Below are 19,677 nucleotides of genomic sequence, written 5' to 3' on the forward strand. Positions count from 1 at the left end.
TGGGCCAAATTTAGTATGGGGAGAATTAATTGGGTGGCTTACCATAATATTGGGGTTCATAAAATAATGGGGGACCTCTAGGTTCAGAGTTTCCTTTTCTCCAAACTGCCTCTTTTTTAGTTATTTCTCTCAGACTAATAAGAAAGGAGCCTAACAGCCTCTTTTCCACAAACAAATCAGGTTTTTTTTTTTAATGGGAACAAAATTTACAACACAAGTGAAGTTAATAGAACTAGGCACAATGAGAAAGGGTATAGAGAAAGGGAAAAATATGACCCACTTCCCAGATGGTTAGAATCTAAATCTCTAGGGTAAAAAGGCCCCCAGGTACCTCGAATAAGCTCTGCTTCCTCAGCTACTCAGAACATCTTGGCTCTGGCAAAAACTGATTCAAACCCTAAACTTGTTTCCAGCTCACTTGGCCTAGTGAGACAGTCTTGCTTCAACAACACAAACTCACCACCACCTAGAATCTGTAGTTCTAAGGAGAATCGGCTTTGCAGTGTCTCCTGGTTAGGTCTGAAGATCAACCACCATCAGCTCTTCTCTCTCCCTCTACCTTCCTTCCCCTGTCCCTCTCTGACTACTCTGTCCCTTCCTGCCTCTCTCACAGGCAGGGCAGTTCTTAGCCATGCTGAGTCTCTAATTGGTTCAACATACCCCCTAGGCTGTCACCATTATAATTTGGCCAGACCCATGTGGGCATGGGGGAACTCCTAGGTGGGGGTTAGGTACCTAGTTGATTACTTTGACTCAATAAATGTTCTTTGTGATCAGAGTTCCTTTTGTTTGTTCTATTATCTCTGAAAGTACACACCCATCTTCTCTTAGGCTTTTAAAGCCTGCATCTTTTCAGTCTGACCATGATGAAGCAAAGATGGGGTTATGAAAATTCCAAATCACAATTAATTCATTACACCTTCTTTCCTTCCTTCCTTCCTTCCTTCCTTCCTTCCTTCCTTCCTTCCTTCCTTCCTTCCTTCCTTCCTTCCTTCCTTCCTTCCTTCCTTCCTTCCTTCCTTCCTTCCTTCCTCCCTCCCTTCCTCCCTCCCTCTCTCCCTCCCTCCCTCCCTCCCTCCCTTCCTTCCTTCCTTCCTTCCTTCCTTCCTTCCTTCCTTCCTTCCTTCCTTCCTTCCTTCCTTCCTTCCTTCCTCCCTCCTCCTCCTCCCTCCCTCCCTCCCTCCCTCCCTCCCTTCCTTCCTTCCTTCCTTCCTTCCTTCCTTCCTTCCTTCCTTCCTTCCTTCCTTCCTTCCTTCCTTCCTTCCTTCCTTCCTTCCTTCCTTCCTTCCTTCCTTCCTCCTTCCTTTCATTTCTTCCTTCCTGGAAAACCATGCCTGTTGACCTGGAACAGGGGCATGAAACTGGCTTTTTGGCCTAACAAACATATAATTTCTGTATTAACCTCTCTTCCTTTGGACAAATAGAAAAATGTATGGGATCTAGAAACTAACGAGGAACTTTTTTCTTTGGATGTGCACATTCCTCGAAGAATGTTCTGGTGCCATCTCACAGACACTTGTTGTCAGGATCTGTCATCAACTCTCATTCAGAACCAGAACCTTCTACATCTGGACCTGGCAGGCAATGCCTTGAAGGATGATGGAGTGAAGTTGTTGTGTGAAGCCTTGAAGCACCCACACTGTCAACTCCAGATTTTGGTGTAAGTCAATTAATCATTCAACAAGTATTTATTATGTGTTAGGCACTGAACTAGACTCTGGGGACATAAATACAAAGAATAATATGATCCCTCCTGGCAATGACCCTACAATATAAGTCCTCTCTTCTAGAAGAGGTTATGTTTTGGGGTAAAAGTAAGAGTTGGAGAACTTGAAACAAAAACATTAACAAAGGAAGGAGTTTGGAAGCAGTTTTTTCCCCCTCTTTTTATGACCAAGCTAGACCTCCTGATCTCTATGTAGGTAGTATGTTGGAACTGATACAACTGGGTCTGAAGTCAGAAAGGCCTGAGTTAAAATTTAACTTCAGACAAACGCTACTTATGTGACCCTCAGCAAGTAACTTAACCGCTAGATTCCTCAGTTTCCTCATCTGTAAAATGGGGATAATAATAGCACTTACCTCACAGGGTTATTGCGAAGGCAAAATTAATTTTGTAAAGTGATTTGTAAAGTGATTTAAGTTCTATATTAATGCTAGTTAGCAGTAGAAGTAATAGCAATAGTAACTGAAACATGCTTATGTAAATGTCCTAAATAATTCTTTTAGAGGAATTCTAGACAGTGGGTATTACCTTCAAACCTTTGTGTTATAACCAGGGCTGGATACCTCCAATCTCCATCTTTTGCCTGTCCTTGTGGTTTGTAATGGATTCATTGTTCTGAAGTTGTTTGCCCCCTCGATAGTGAAATTAGGTGTCCAAACCTCCAATTCTAAACCTCAGATTATTGAGTAACATGCTATTTATAACTTTAGTTTTATTTCCCCACTCACCAACTCCCAAGTGGGGAGAAGAGGTAGAAGAGGAAGTTAAATTAAAAAACACACATTGAAAAGTCCTAACATGAATAAATATAGAATAGGCAGTTTAATTCCTACCCTGGAAGTAAATATGAGACAATAAAAAATAATGGAATAATTACACTTGCTTGAGAGGCTAACATGAAAGCCTCATTGGGACACTTGGCTGGCTACTCATTTGTATAGTGTGGTCATATGGGTTCTTCTCTTTCTGGTACCTCCTCTCTGAGGATGACTCCTTTTTTAATACATCTATTGCTGCCCATGACACTGACTTCTGGGTCAGTTGCTCCAGTAGTTAATATCTCTGTTGCTTAGTGTCTACAACTGTGACACCTCTAACATAAATGCTGCTGTTTTTATCTGATCAGGCAGAATTAATCATCATGGCTTATGTTTTTCACACATATAATATATAAGGTACTCAAGTGCTAGGGTTCATAGATTTGTCACTACCATTAATGATGAAAATAGTTTCTTGCTTTCCCTCTTGCTCTCACTTTCCCCCTCCTTCCACTCCCTTTCCCCCACTCTCTTCCTCTTTTATCCTTTCTTCCCCCTACTTCCTCCCTCTTCTTTCCTCTTTGCTTCTTTGTCTATGTCTGATCCCTCCTGTCTTGTTTCTGTCTCTCTCTGTCTCTCTCTGTCTCTGTCTGCCTCTGTCTCTCTGTCTCTCTATCAGTCTGTCTCTCCCTTCTCTCTCTGTCTGTCTCTTGGTCTCTGTCTCCTCTGACCTGTCTCAAGGAGGGGTGCATTCCTTGAGGTTAGAACTATTTTCATAATAATACCAAGGTTTTATATTTATGAGAATTCAAATGTTTTCTATTAAATTAGATATTATGGAGTTTTAAAATAATGCCACTTTTTTGTTTTGGAAAATAGTTATTTTTCAGTAAAAATATGTTATTTTCATTGGTTATCTCCCATATCTGGAATTCTTTCTTTCCTTATCATCTACTCCTGGCTTTCTACAAGTCTTAGCTAATATCCAATCTTCTATAGGAAGCTTTCTCAAACTAGTACATTTTTTTTCTCTCTATCGATTATTTCCAATTTATCCTATAGATAGTTCATTTGTATTTATGTTTTATTTTGTCTCCCTCATTATACTGGACTGTGAGTTCCTTGACAGTCAGACTGGTTTTGTCTCTTTTTGTATGCCCAGTGTTCAGAACACTGCCTGGCACATAGTAGGAATTTAATGAATGTTTTTTTTAATTGGCAAAATGGATTTGTTACTGTTATCATAAAGTGAATTAAGAAATATATATTTAAAATATATCCATTTTGATTTTTAATATGATAAATATTAATAATTCTTCATCTTCTTTAGAGTATAAAAGGATCCTGAGACAAAAAGTTTGAGAACTGCTGTCTAAAATGTTGCCATGTCTTTAGGGGGTCTTCTCCACCCCCTGAATTAATATGGTATTTAAATTAATTCTATTAGAACTATTATAATTACACATTATATATTCCTTCATTTTATCCTTCCTTCTATTATGATGCTGATCTTAGTTTTTGTTCTAAGCAGTTGATAGCCTGACCATAGGCAATAGATAATAAATTGACTCTTACATTGCTAAATTATTGAATCTATTAAGATTTAGTCAATTTATTTTTGTGTGACCTTGTTTAATACTTTCCATGTTTAGCACCTTCTTATTATTTTCTTTAAGAAAGAATGCACAGGAAGGAGACTTATTTAGGAATTTATATATTTTTGTGATTTTTCTTAATTCTGAACAATATTTAACAATATATATATATATATATATATATATATATTGTGTAATTTAAGATTCTAAATGTGGATTCTAATCTGTTCTCCCAGTTTTGGGGGAAACTGACTAAAATCACTGATAAAACAAGTTTAGGTTTTTAAGGATTTATTGGAAAATAGAAAGAAAAAGATTGAGAACAGAATTCCAACAGCCTGGCATTCCAATCTTTCCTCAAATTTCCTGTGAAGTCCTCTGCCTCCACCACCATCCAGTCAGGAACCCCAAAAGCCCCAGAGCTCTCTGTGCAGGCTCCCTTTCCTCCTTCCTGTCTCCTCCCAGAAAATAGGAGGCTCCTCAAGTTGATTGGCTGGTAGCCTTGATAGACAGCACCCATGAACAAACGTCATTTCCTGACGCCAAGGAAAAGCCACAATGTCTCTGAGGCATTTTCCTCATGGTGGAGCTTTCCCACAGCAAGTCTCCAGTAGGTGGCATCATTCCAATCATTACAGTCCCCCCTTTTGTTCCTCAAGAAACAAAATGTTTCCTTGACGGAACAGTAAAAAGAATATAATAACTATTGCTAACTAGTAATATGTGAACAACAATATAGAAAAGGAAGAGAAGAAAGTTTTGTCCAGAGGGGCGGTTTTTTTTTTCCTCATGAACCGATGCTTTGACATTAGTCTTGCAAAGGGAGGGCCTCTGCAGAGAGTACATGTTACAGATAGTGTATATTATAACAGAAAGGAGATAGTAAAAACTAATAAAGCAAAACAGTTCATATAAAGTCTCTGAGTTCTCTTGTCTTCCTGAAGTGGTAAGATGTCATCAGGAGGAAACTGGATTCTGGTCTGGAAAGCTGAATTCTCTTCTTTAACTGTTTGAATTGCTGCATTTTTACTGAACATTAGCATAGCATTGTCAATGATCAAATTAATAAATTTCATTACATTCCCTCCTTTATATCCTTAGGCTTCTAATAGAGGGTTGAGGTAGTTATGCAATCTGTAACTTTTTACCACCATGTGTCTGGATCAAAGCTAAATTTAGTATGTGTTCATGACACCTGAAAATGTTATGGAAAGGTTATCATACCGTATCTCATGGTTCCGAGACAGCCAGTGATTGTGCTAGGCCACAGGTGAGTTCAACTGAGTGAGATAAAAAGATAAATAAGTTCAGTTAAATTAGGTTAAATTAGGAGGGAGAGAGGATGAATACTGGACTGTGCCTAGTAATTGTGCTCTACATAGTCACCATCATAAGCAAACCATGGACTTACGTATACCTGTCTCTTCTTTTGTTGCACATATATTCTCTCCAGGTCCTGCATCAGAGTTCACAGAAAGTTAGTCTCTGAAATGATAAGTTTCCATACTTCCAAAATCTCATATTAATTTCACCAAAGACAGTATGATGGTAAAAATGCGTGCTATGCTGCATAACTGAGAACATATTAGTGATATATACAATAATTCCAAACCATACCCAGAGTATAATGACATATAAATAATAAGTGAATGTAAATAGCTGATTATATTAGACATTATTACATAATCTTCTTTTAGCAAGTAAACCACATCATCTTATACATGACTTCTCTAGTATAACAGTAGCAGATACTTAAAGTAGTGATTAATTTATCAAAAAGAAATAAGACTTCAATTAGCAAGATTCAATATTCAATGTTTTCAGTGAGGTATCAAGCAATAGGGTTCAATAACCCTTCCTGGTCTTTTTTAGTTAAACAGAACAACATAAAAGAGAAAGGAGAAAAAGAAAAAAAAAACTCATTAGAACTCATGGTTCTCTCAAAAAGAGAGAGTAAAAAAAAAGAATTCTTTTAGTTTCTGAGGCCCAATGGCCTCACCCACAGCATATACTTAAAATGTCTTTGAAAAGTCACTTAGTTTACAAAATTTAGTTTTAAAGAAAAGCAAAAGAAACAAAAGTCAAAAAACAAAGCAAAACCAAAAACCAAAAAGAAAAAGAAAAAAATTCGCTAAGCACCCTTTTGTGCTCTTAAAGAACTTAAAGGTGTGGTGAATTCCAGGTCTTTTCAGTGACTTTCAAAAGTCAAAACAAAAAACAAAAAGGATTAAAAAAAAATAGGTATAGGGTAGGGAAAGGGTGGGGGAAATTGAGGTGGGCCAGAAAACTAGGCCATGTGCTTCAGTGCTTTGCCTGTAGAAGGAAATGCTTGTTAAATTTTAAGGTATTTAAGCCGCTAGAGTTTGGGGTATGCCACATTGTTTTAACTGGTTCCCCAATTCTCTGCATGCCAAAGTGGCAGGGGTTTCTGAATTGTCATTGATCTTTCTAATGCTGTCATAATGTTTGTTTGTTTTTTTTTTTTTTTTTTTGGTGAGGCAATTGGGGTTAAGTGACTTGCCTAGGGTCACACAGCTAGTAAGTGTTAAGTGTCTGAGGCCAGATTTGAACTCAGGTACTCCTGACTCCAGAGCCGGTGCTCTATCCACTGTGCCACCTACCCGCCTCCATAATGTTCTTTATGGTAGAAAATGTGGAGTTCTCTAGCATCAGTTTTGTCTGTGCCACTGATTTTCAATAAGGGCTGATTTAACTATGAACTACCACATTCAGCTGATGCTGCTTAGCAAATGCTACCATTGTATCATTTCCTTCCCACTTTCCAAATTTCTTTAATTCGTCAACATATTCTTCAAAAGGGGAGTCATTTACTCTAAAAGACTCAAACTCTTGTCTATGGTTAATCATGTAAGAAGCAGCTTCTTGTCTGTGTCTGAGATGATTTCTACAGTGACCTTCTAGCTGGTCTGCTAAAGCCCTAAAAAGGCAATTTCCATCTCCTGATACTTTACGAAGACTGAGTCCCAAAGCATTTAACTGATCAGTGGGATTATCAAATGGGAACTGCCTATTTCCTCTGAACTCTCTTTGCTCTTTAACAGTTGCTATCATTAGGGTTTTTAGCTCTTTAGCATCTACCTCAGGTCTATCTGAAATCTCTTCACCTATGAATGGTGCAGGCTTTACACGAGAGCAATGAACCCATGAGTCTTTTTCACCAATTTTAATGGCAGTAGGAGTTGTCAATAATACCTGAAAAGGTCCTTCCCAGGCAGGTTGGGTTCCACTGGTTCTCTGAAAATTCTTTACATATATTTTATCTCCTGGGTTGAAGTTATACAATGAAAAGTCTAATGGTCCTGCCTGGACCACAGCTCCTGCCTCATGGAGTTCACGTAGCCTGGTTTGTAATTCCTGTATATAGGAGGCAACAGAAGTATCACCTCCCACCAGTGATGTATAAACTGGGGAAAAAGTTTTAGCTTGGATAGGAGGGTGACCAAAAAGCATTTCATAAGGAGATATATGAAGTTCTCTTCTTGGTCTACTTTGTAGATAGAATAATGCCAATGGTAGAACATCAGGCCATTTCAAATGGGTTTCAGTACATAATTTGCCAATCATACTCTTAAGCTCTTTATTCATACGTTCAACTTGGCCTGAACTTTGCAGATCGTAGGGCGTGTGGAATTTTGGAGTCACTCCCAAGAAAGAGTAGATTTGGGATAAAATCGAATCAGTGAAATGTGTGCCTTTGTCAGAATCGATGTGGCTGGTGGGCCAAAACGAGGTATTATCTCTTTAAGAAGAATTTTGGCAACAAAGGCAGCTGTGGCTCGGGGGCTGGGAAATGCCTCCACCCACCGAGTGAGCTGATCAACTATAACAAGGCAAAATTTATAATGTCCTGCTTTTGGCATCGTAATATAATCAATTTGTAAGTGCTCAAAAGGTGTATATGCTAGAGGACGCCCTCCATAAGCTTTGGCCTTAAAAGCATACTGATTATAAGACTGACATGTGGAGCAGCCCGAGCAGATTCAAGATGCTGTATTAGTCACACCTGGTGCTATCCAGGTTCTCTTAATAGAGTCTACAATGCCTTGTGTACCAAAATGGCCTTTTCTGTGAACAGAGAGGCATACCTGGTGGTAGAATTTCCTGGGAAGAAATGGCTTACCTTCTGGAGACACCCAGATGCCATTGATCTGTTTCACCTTAAATTTCTTTTTCTACTTTTCTACTTCAGGATCATCATAGGTTAGGTTGGAAGGAATACCCTCAGAAGGTGAAAGGTTAAATGCATGTTCAGGAGCTTCTAATGCAGCAAGCTTGGCTGCAGAATCGGCTCGTGCATTTCCCTTTGAAACAGGATCACTATTCCCTGTGTGGGCAGGGCAATGTACAATGGCTAGGGAAGAAGGCAGTTTCAGGGCATCTAAGAGGTCCTTGATAAGGTCCCCACTGGCAATAGCCTTGCCCGAGGATGTTAGGAAGCCTCGTTGACGCCAAATCATACCAATAAAGTGGCATATGCCAAAGCCATATTTCGAGTCAGTAAAAATAGTGGCACTCTTACCTTTGGCTATATTACAGGCCTGTGTAAGAGCCACAAGTTCAGCAGCCTGTGCACTAAAATGGGAAGGCAGAGAAGCTGCCCAGAGGGTGTCATAATCAGAAACTACAGCAGCTCCAGTAAAACGTGTTCCCTCTCTCATAAATGAGGAACCATCTGTATAGAGGACAAGATCAGGATTTTCTAAAGGTGTATCAAAAAGATCATCACGGGGTTTTTCAGCCATATCAACTAAAGAAGCACAGTCATGCAACGGTTCCCCCGAGAATGGTAAGTTAGGGAGTAGTGTTGCTGGATTAAGAACTGTGCAGCTTTTTAAAGTGATATTCCCATTACCTAACAGGGTTATTTCATACTTAGCCAGCCTTTGATCTGAAAAGGCTTGTGTCCTGTGACGTAGTAAGAGAGCCTCCACTTCGTGAGGGCATTGCACAGTTAGAGGGTTACCTAGGACCAAATCAGAGGCTTTTTCTACCAAAAGGGCTGTGGCTGCCACTGCTCTAAGGCAAGGTGGCGCTCCAGCCGCTACAGGGTCCTGCTGAGTTGAATAGTAGGCTATAGGGCATTGGTTAGGCCCCAGTGATTGAGTCAGAACTCCAGAAGCCACCCCCCCTTTGTTCATGCACAAAGAGAGTGAAAGGCTTACTATAATCTGGTAGTCCTAGGGCAGGTGCTGATAATAAGGCCCGTTTTAATTCTTTTATGGCTGAGAGATGCTGGGGATCCAACTGTAAAATGTCTGGGACAGAACTTTTTGTTAGAGCTATGAGAGGTTTATTAATTTCACCAAAAGAGGGTATCCATTGTCTATAGTACCCAGCTGCTCCCAGAATGGCTCTTAATTGCTTCTTAGTAGAGGGGGCAGAAAGTTGTTGAATGGCCTGGACTCACTTAGAAGAGACAGAGCGAGTTCCAGCAGCCAGAATAAATCCTAAATATTCCACCTGGGGCAAACACCATTGTACCTTTGACTTGGACACTTTGTGGCCTCTCTTGTGCAGCTCTAGTAGTAAGTGACAGCTATCTTCTTGACAAATTTCAGCATTGGGGGAGGCTAAAAGTAAGTCATCAACATATTGTACTAGTGTGGAGCCTTTAAAGGTAATGGAGGCCAGATCCTGCTGTAAAATTTGGGAAAATAATGTGGGACTGTCTATAAATCCCTGTGGGAGTCTAGTCCAGGTCCACTGTCTATTTTTCCAGGTAAAAGCAAATAAATATTGGAAGTCCTCACGTACTGGTATGGAGAAAAAGGCAGAGCAGAGGTCTACCACTGTGAAACATGTAGATTCATAGGGAATGGAAGAAATTATGGTAGAAGGGGGAGCCACTATAGCATGTCTAGGGATAACATAATTATTAATTGCTCTAAGATCTTGCACAAAACGATAAACAGGTTTACCATCTGGCCCAGGCTTGGGTTTTTTAACTGGCAAAATGGGAGTATTGCATGGAGAGTGATGACATGGAATAATAATACCCTGGCTTTTCAAAGCCTCAATTATAGGTGTGATCCCTTCTATTGCTTCCCTAGACAATGGATACTGTGGAATGGAGGGGGGTGGTCCCCCCTTAACTTTAAAGGTAACAGGCATGTCAGACTTAAGGAGCCCCACCTCATTAGGGGATGAGGCCCATAAAGACTCAGGAATGTCAGAGGGAATTTTGGATACTTCCCCTACTGTTCCTTGAGCTTCTGTAAGTAAAATTGTTAATAAATGAACAGTATCCTCTGGCAATTGTAGAGAGACAGCCCCATCTGGAGCACAAGATATGGTTGCTCTAAGCTTGCAAAGGAGATCACTACCTAATAAATTTACAGGGGCATCAGGCATGAGTAAAAATGAATGTTCTACTGTTAAGGGCCCCATAGATACCATGCGAGGATTCAATTTTGCCACTCTCTGGCTCTTTCCTGAGACTCCTACTACATTAAAAAATCCTACAGGTCTACACCCAGCATCTGGTTTGCTTACTAATACTGATTTAGAAGCTCCTGTGTCTAGCAAACAGTCATAATACATGTCCCCTACTTTGAGGGTCACATGAGGTTCATTACTCTGGGGAGGTGAATGGACTGGCACAAGTGCATTCAAAAAATCTGGATCTGGGAATATGTTGCTTTCATTATCTATGTTCCATTCCTGCCCTTCCTCTTGTCAATCCTGTGCCCCCCTTTGAGGGAGTCCATGGTTACCCTGATTCTGGTTCTGTCCTTCTGTTCCTCCCTGATAGGGTCTACAGTTATTCTGATACTGTCTCTTTGTATCGCCCTGAAAAGATTTATATCCATTTTGATTCTGCCTGTAATACGGCCTATAATTACTCCGGTTGTTTCCTTTCTGATAAAAGTTTCCAAAATTATTTCGATTTCCTCCAAAGAATTCCTCAAGTCTCTCAGTCATTGTCCTCTTAAGGTCTTGTTTTCTAGTTCTACATTCCCTCAAGAAGTGTCCTTGTTTTTTGCAGTACTCGCAAAATTTAGGGGGTTGATAACGATTTTCAATTTTCCAGTTTCTCTGCCCTGTTGTTGCCTGTACTAGAGCTAAAATGTCCTGTCTGTTCCTTTCTTCTCTCTCATTTCCTTCATAAATATATGTTGCTATTTCTTTAAGTCTGTCAGGACTCAAACTATTCCACCCAGGACATTGCTTTTTAAAATATTTCCGAATTTCTGGTAATGACTGGTTTACAAAATGAGAGCAGATAATATGGGCGTCTCTACTGTCTAATGGGTCTAGTCTAGCATATTGCCTGGCATACTTACACAGCCTCTCATAAAATCTATTAGGTCTCTCATCAGGTCCCTGAACTATATCTATAAATTTTTGCCAGTTATCAGTCTTTCTAATACAGGATTCCATTGCCTTCAGCAATGTTTCCCTTGCATCTTTCAACATATCCAAAATGCTTAGGATTATTGGGGTCCCAGTCAGGGTCTTGAATAGGCCACCCAATATCAACCTTTCCTGTGGCTTCCAGGCTGTTTGCTGCAGCTACTATATCTGCTCTTTCTCCTGGGGACAATATTGTTTCCATAAGGTCAGTAACATCATTCCAAGTGGGCTGATATGCTCTAAAAATTGCTCTAAACTGCCTGATAACTGCTGTGGGATCTTCATCAAATTTAGGAGTGCTTTGTCCCCATAAAGCCAAATCCTTGGGTGTAAAAGGTGTGTATTGTCTGAGCTTACGTATAGTACCTTTTTGACCATGAGCGAGGATCTCTTGAAGGGGAAAAATTTTTACTTTCTCTGTCTCCTCTACAAGGGAATCATTTCTTTCTTTCTTTATTTGTTTGTTTGACATGGAGGAAGTAGAGGGCGAGGGAATAAGAGTTGGGTCATTTGGAATTTCAGTCTGAATGGCCTTGGATTGAGTTGTATTATTGGGCGTTTCGGTTTGGGAGGACATGTCTTTCTGCCAGTTTATTGTTTCAGTTTGGGAGGCAAACTCAGATGTAAACTGGGGCCTGGATTTTCTTCGTCTTATATTTTTAGTATGATAATTTTCGCTTGCTCTGGCCCAGATTTTCCAATAACGTAAATGTTCAGGTGGACATCTACTTAGGGTTCTTTGCAAATGCCTCAATGTTTGGGGATCAAATGACCCATATTTGGGCTATTCTTCCTGTAATTCCTCATGCCACATAAAACACAGTCTGATAAGCTCTCCTCTGGTCATGGTTCTATTTAATCTAAGTTTTCCCTCATTCCAATCCATAAGTAGCTTTCCTAATGGGGAATCCCGGGGAATCATCTTTATTCTAATATTATCTAGGGCATGCCAAATTCTCCATACCACACCACAAAGCCCCACAAAACCACAAAGAGTAATAAAAATATATTCAAATTCAAACTGGCCAACATCTCTGATTAGTGAAGGTAAAACTAGAAAAGGGGTACTTAGGATGTTTAAAAGATCCATTTGAAATGTAAAACAGCCTATACTTGGTAGTTCTTTCCAATTTAAGGGGACAGGGGAGGGGAAATCTTACCCAATCAGAAGATCAGAAGATGAACGTTCGGTTTTCCTCTTTGTGGTCAGCCAAACTGTGTAATTTAAGATTCTAAATGTGGATTCTAATCTGTTCCCCCAGTTTTGGGGGAAACTGACTAAAATCACTGATAAAACAAGTTTAGGTTTTTAAGGGCTTATTGGAAAATAGAAAGAAAAAGATTGAGAACAGAATTCCAACAGCCTGGCATTCCTATCTTTCCTCAAATTTCCTGTGAAGTCCTCTGCCTCCACCACTATCCAGTCAGGAACCCAAAAAGCCCCAGAGCTCTCTGCACAGGCTCCCTTTCCTCCTTCCTGTCTCCTCTCAGAAAATAGGAGGCTCCTCAAGTTGATTGGCTGGTAGCCTTGATAGACAGCACCCATGAGCAAACGTCATTTCCTGACGCCAAGGAAAAGCCACAATGTCTCTGAGGCATTTTCCTCATGGTGGAGCTTTCCCACAGCAAGTCTCCAGTAGGTGGCATCATTCCAATCATTACTATATATATATATATATACATATATATATATATTATTTAACAATATATATAGTATTAAACAATATATATAGTATTAAACAATATATATATATATATATATATATTTACCACACTTCTTTGTATTCCAAATTGCATTGAAGTCACTATATATCTAAGTCTATATTGACTTAGTCCTGTTATAAAACATTTTGAAAGCAAAAATATGTTCCAACAGAATTGATATATTATGGAACAATTTGAATATAATTCAAAGTTACTTATATTTGATTGCATCAATGAGAAATAGAAAATTGCACAAAGCTGAACCAACTACAAAATGAAAACACACACACACATACATACACACTGAAACTCTACTAGTTGTCCTACCCATTTTCATAAGAAAATTGCAGTTCTTTTTCGAGGTAAAGTACCAAATATATTACACAACTTCTGATGCAGTAGGAGCTGTAGGTAGGGAAAAGTTAATCTGCACTGTGAGACCACAAGCTCTCTCTTGTTTTCCACTCCATTTCCAGAGTTGGTATCTACTTTCCTCCCTCTCAATAAAGGCCATCAACTTAACCAATGTAGGGTTGAATGATAACTGTCGTTCAGGATGAGTAGCAGCCTTAGGCTATTAACACAACTATTATTTATTGCAAAATCTACATTTGTGTATTTCTTAAGCACTTAACAAGTATAAAACTGTGCTACCATTTTCATTAAATTCCTGATTGTGTGTGTGTGTGTGTGTGTGTGTGTATCACTGATGAAATTTTTGAGTGTTGTGCTCCTAACTCTATTTTGCCTTAGTAAGACCTAAAGTTATTTTAGTGTTATGAGAGAATTATTTCCTCTTTGAATTCATGTGCTGGATAACTGCTGCCAAATATGTATTTACCGCAATGAACAAATTATGGAGCTAAAACCTAGATTTTATGATTATGCTCAAGTATAAGTTCACGGATCAGAAAAAACCTGAACCATCATGAAAATTTTGACAAGGGTTTTCATAGGCAAAATTACATCAGAGTGACAGAGAAATCATTCATTTACATATTATAATCTTATATATTCCTTTTAGGACTTAAAAGCTAAGAAGATAGATCAATCCATAATCTCATACTTTCCTCATTGTCACAAAAGATGAACAAGCTTAGTTTAAAAGAGTCATGATATCATACATCCCCTAAGGAAATAAACTTAATCCAACAAACTTTATAGGAAAACTAAGTCAAGTTATAGATTAAATTATAAGTAGAGGATTTACAATAGGCTGATTGAGGAAGATGATTTACATGTCAATAAGGACCCAGAGACAGTTGAGATTCATTCTCTGTCTTCTTACTTGAGAATGTTTAAGGCTCTTACATAAATTTTCACATTCCATGGGACAGATATTGGTCAGGCAAAGTTAATATTAATCAAACAATGCAGGAGGAATAAAATAAAAACATAACAATAGAAGGAGGTTTTTAGGAATACATATCTTGAGTTATTTAAGAACTGACTGGATTTGAAGGGTATTTTCAAATTCCCTGTAGAATTTCTTTCTTTCCTCATCCTCTTCAACAGATATTGGAGATAGCAATTATTTTCATGGTAGGCTGCTCCTGTAGGCTTATCAAGAGCACTAGAAGGATAATCAACTATGGATGAAATTATATTTCTTGTTGTCATTGTGTCTATGATGAAAACACAGTCAACAAATACTTTATTTACCACACTTATGAGCTGTCTTTCCATTTAATTGTGACTTCTTTATGTTTTCTGGCCTCATGAAAATATCAATATGGGGTTAGGCATGATAGCCCATACTTGGAGTCCCTGCTGCTGGGACGGCTGGTGCTGCTGGATTGCTTGACTTCAGAAGTTCTGAGCTGCAGGAGGGCTAATGCCCATTAGTTATCCACACTAAGTCTGAAACCTATATGGTAAGCCTCTGAAAGTGTAGAGCTACCAGCCTGTTTCAAGAGGGGTAAAACAAATCAACTTTAGTAAAAAACAAAAACAAAAACAGAGCAGGTTAAATATTCCGTACCTATTAGTGTTGGAATCAAGTCTATGAATGGTGGCTGTGCTTCCAGTGTAGACAGTCTAACCCCCCCCCCATTAAAAATTAACAGGGGAGTTATTCCCATCATAATATTATTGGGTCATAGATTTAGAACTAGAAGGAACTTCAAATGTCTTCTAGTCAAATGCCCTCATTTTGCATATAATAAAACTACATAACAACTATTTAGCTGTTGGAAAATAATCCCACATTAAATATACAAAAGTTAAATTAACATTTGCAAAAAATCCTGTGTGATTCATGTTACCATCCCTTCTCTCATCTACCACTCTGATACCATTCCTTTGGAAGTAGAAGGGAATGCTAAAAGGATTGAGAGCCATGTTATATTTTATCTGTTTCATGCATCACCATAACAAAAACATTCATCACATAGTGGCCAACCTTCTGTTTTTGCTTTGTCTGTACCTCAACATGAGAGAGGAGAGAGTAAACATTAAAATGAAGGACTCCAAGGTTTGGAGTAAAGAGAGACTATCAGTTTGATCCTATACTAAATGGCTCTAAGAGAAAGTCCTTTTCTAATACACAAAGGTAAGGAATGTATCACAGATATAGATAAAATCATGGAACCCTTTTGTCTGTCTCTTACAGGTTGTGGAAATGTCATCTCACCTCTGTTTCTTGTGAATATCTCTCCTTTGCTCTCATCAGCAACCAAAATCTGACCCATTTGGATCTAAGTGGCAATGACCTTGGTGACAATGGGATAATGCTTCTATGTGAGGCCTTGGGAAACCAGTATTGTAGTATAAATTCACTGCAGTAAGTCCTTATGAATTTTTCTCATTCACTTGTTCATTCATTCATTCAATAATACCACTATATGTAATAAACTGTGAAATGCTCTGTAAAAATAAAAATATATAATATAAAATGCCTTTCCTTAAAGAATTTACAGTGGGCTAGGACTATGCAGGATAGAACATATACACAATTGAAAATAATAAAAATTAGTATGTAATGCTTTCGAATGCAATTCAAATACAAATGCATAAGAAATAATAAGTGCTAGGAGAATAGATTAGGGAGACATTACTAAAAGCAGGTTCATATAGACTGACAGATGAATTCACTTTGGAAATGCAGAAGGATGGGCAGTTTGTCAATAGGATGAAGGGGACATTAACAACACAATGGAGCAGAGTGAAGAACAGAGAGAGTTTGAAGAACTCAGGGCTTGTCTAGAGAATGTCCTGGGCATGTATAGGAACAATTTCCTGATTGTTTAGATTGGCTGGTGCGCAGCATACTAGGGAGAACATATCCCATGCACAAGCATGTGCTAAGCTTGCAAAGGTAGATTGGGACTACATTATTGAAGGATAGAGTAAACAGTTTAAATTTAGAAGGTAATCAGGAGCCACAGAAGCTGTGGGGGGAGGGGAAGAAGGGTGAGAGCTGCAAATGTTCTGACCTAGTGTATGTTAGATAGAGTTATTTTTGTACTTGATAGAAAGGAATGAGGTAGAGGGCACAGATTAACATAAACAGCAGAGGGTGGCTGGCTGAAAGATTAGTGTAGAAGGTTCAAGGGTCAAGGTATCAAGCCCTTGTATCCATCTAGGGGTCAAAAACAAGTAAAAGGAAGGCTTTTTTAATATTTTACCTTTTGTATTATCACTAGTACCTTGGTGTATATGTTGTGGGAGAAGGCATGGGAGGCAGTGGATGATTTGGAAAGATTCTATGAGACAGAGAAACACCATTATTGCACTGATGTTGCAGGAAGCAACAAAGAACAAAGGGAGAGAAGCTGAGAGGTTAGGGCTGTGGACTAGTTTTGTTGTTCAGTCATTTCAGTTGGGTATGACTCTTCATGAACCTATTTAGGGGTTTCTTTGGCAGAGATACTGGAGTAGTTTGCTATTTCCTTCTTCAGTCCCTTTTACAGATGAGGAAACTGAGGTAAACAGGGTTAAATGACTTACCCAGGGTCACATAGCTAGTAAGTGTCTGAGGCTGGATTCGAACTCAGGTCTTCCTGACTCCAGATCCTGTGCTCTATGTATTGTACTACCTAGTTACCCCTATACTATATAGCTATAGATGTGGATTATAGTAATTTGTTAGCTATAGTGTGTGTGTGTGTGTGTGTGTGTTATATGTTCTAACAATACAATGTCAAAAGCCAGTATTAGGAAATCAAATTATACTTAGGTACTAGCAATAAGGGTATGCATTGGGTTTAGAGCAATTCAATGCCTAGGGACACAGAATTTGGAAGCTGAGGTAAGCTAATGGTAAATTAGGTAGAGCAACCAGGAAAAAAAGTCTGGCCAAGTGACTATGAGCCTAATCCAGAGGCTTGGGAATAGTTACTAACCTAAAAGTCTACAGCAGCCAACCAAGCAAAGCAAAAAAGCAGTCTAGGCATCTTGCTAAGAACCAGCAACAAGAACATCTTCAACCATAAGCAGCTTTATGTCCCATGCATGAAGAATCTTACACAACCTTTGTTGTTTTTGGTTTTGTGGTTTTGTTTGTTTGTTTGTTTCCTGCTTCTCAGCTAAAAGGAGACTTTATTGATATCACAGTCCCATTAAACCAGGAACAAGGCCTTGTTACAGCACACTACTATAGAGCACTTAAGTCAGAGGAACCAAACCAGAATCGGTCCTGAGGCTGGTCTTTATTTGACCTTCTTCTTGGGGAGCAGATTGTTGGTGTGGCTGCACTTCTTGCGGCAGTTTTCAGCGCAGGGGTGCAGGTGGGCATAACACTTGTGGCAGATCATCTTGTCACAGTTGTACTTCTGAGCTAGCTGGTGAAGGGAAGACTCGATGATACCCCCACCCCCCAGCCCCACCCCTCCGCAGACACAGCACCAAGTGCAGAGTGGATTCTTTCTGGATGTTGTAGTCAGAGAGAGTCTAACCATCTTCTAGCTGTTTTCCAGGAAAAAATCAGACATTGTTAATCTGGTGGGATACCTTCCTCATCCTGGATTTTGGCTTTGACATTCCCGATATTATCGATAGTATCACTGGGTTCAACCTCAAGAGTTGCCCGTCAGGGTCTTCATGAAGATCTGCATCTCTGCAATGCTGCTCCACGGGGCTTGGCACCTCACTGAAGAGAAAGAAAGAACCATTGTTGATAGACTGTATAAGCCTGTTTAAGGACAGGAACCAAACACAGGGCACTGCTAACCCCAAACTAGGTAGGTAGGTAGGTAGGTATATAGGTGGGTAGGGAGGTAAGCAGGTAGGTAGTTAGGAGGTAAGTCAGCCCACAACTTTGAAAAACCAGTAGGGGTCTGAGATGAAGGAAGATCCTAACAGAAATGGCACGAATGAATGAAAAGTTATTGAATAAACTGGTCTGGGGCCTCAGGTTGTCTGGAAAGCTAGTGCAGCTAGATGGCAAAGTGAATACAGAAGTGTACTTGTAGTTTGGAAGACCTGAGTTTATATTTTGCCTTAGACACTGACTAGCTATGTGACCGTGGGCAAGTCACTTGACTTCACCCTGTCTCAGTTTCTTTTCTTCTTAATAATAAACATTTTTATTTATAGTTTTGAGTTCCAAATTTTATCCCTCTTTTCCCTTCCCTAAGGCAGTACTCAATCAGATATGGGTTATACATGTGAAATTATGTAAAATATTACCATATTAGACATTTAGTACAAGAAAACTTGAATAAAAGAAAAAATCAAAGAAAGTGAAAAATAGCATGGTTCAGTCTATGTTCAATCAATATCAGTTCTTTCTTTGGAGGTGGATAGAATGATTCATCATTAGTCCTTGGGGATTATCTTGGATCATTGTATTGCTGAGAATAGTTAAGTCATTCACAGTTCTTCATCAAACAATATTGCTGTCTCTGTGCACAGTGTTCTCTTGGTTCTGTTCACTTCACTGTATATAAGTTCATACAAGTCTTTCCAGGCCTTTCTGAAATCTTCTTGCTTTTTATTTTTTATAGCACAATAATATTCCATCACCATCATATACCAAACCTTGTTTAGCTATTCCCCAATGGATTGGCATTCCTTTGATTTCCAATTCTTAGCCAACATAAAAGGAACTGCTATAAATATTTTATACAAATAGGTCTTTTTCTCTTTTGGGGGATGCCTTTATGGTATAAACTTAGCAGTGACATTGCTGGATCAAAGAATATGCACAGTTCTATAGCCCTTTGGGCATAGTTCCAAATTGCTCTTCAGAATGGTTGGATCTTTTCACAACTCCACCAAGGTTTCCCACATCCCCTCCAACATCAAATATTTTCTTTTTTTGTTATATTTGCTACTCTGATAAGTGTGAGGTAATACCTCAGAGTTGTTTTAATTGACATTTCTCTGATTAATAGTGATATAGAGCATTTTTTCAAATAATTATAGATAATTTGGTTTCTTTGCCCGAAAACTGCCTATTCATATCCTTTGACCATTTAACAATTGGGGAATGACTTGTATTTTTATTCATCTGACTCAGTTCTCTATATAATTGGAAAATGTGGCCTTTATCAGAGATACTTTTTCAAAAATTTTTTCC

The 19,677-nt window shown here is 38.9% G+C and overlaps 1 protein-coding gene and 1 pseudogene across 1 annotated transcript in view; one reads left to right on the plus strand and one right to left on the minus strand.

Annotated features, from left to right (window-relative positions):
• LOC122749764 (NACHT, LRR and PYD domains-containing protein 3-like) overlaps nt 1–19,677 on the plus strand; it is a 65,278-nt gene that overhangs the window by 29,862 nt on the left and 15,739 nt on the right. Inside the window, exons 6-7 of the mRNA XM_043996282.1 lie at nt 1,490–1,660; nt 15,769–15,939. Coding sequence (XP_043852217.1) covers nt 1,490–1,660; nt 15,769–15,939 — 342 coding nt within the window. The remainder of the gene's footprint in view (nt 1–1,489; nt 1,661–15,768; nt 15,940–19,677) is intronic.
• On the minus strand, nt 17,807–18,211 carry LOC122749765 (annotated as a pseudogene).

Source organism: Dromiciops gliroides, chromosome 3 (assembly GCF_019393635.1).
Source record: "Dromiciops gliroides isolate mDroGli1 chromosome 3, mDroGli1.pri, whole genome shotgun sequence".
NCBI lineage: Eukaryota > Metazoa > Chordata > Mammalia > Microbiotheria > Microbiotheriidae > Dromiciops > Dromiciops gliroides.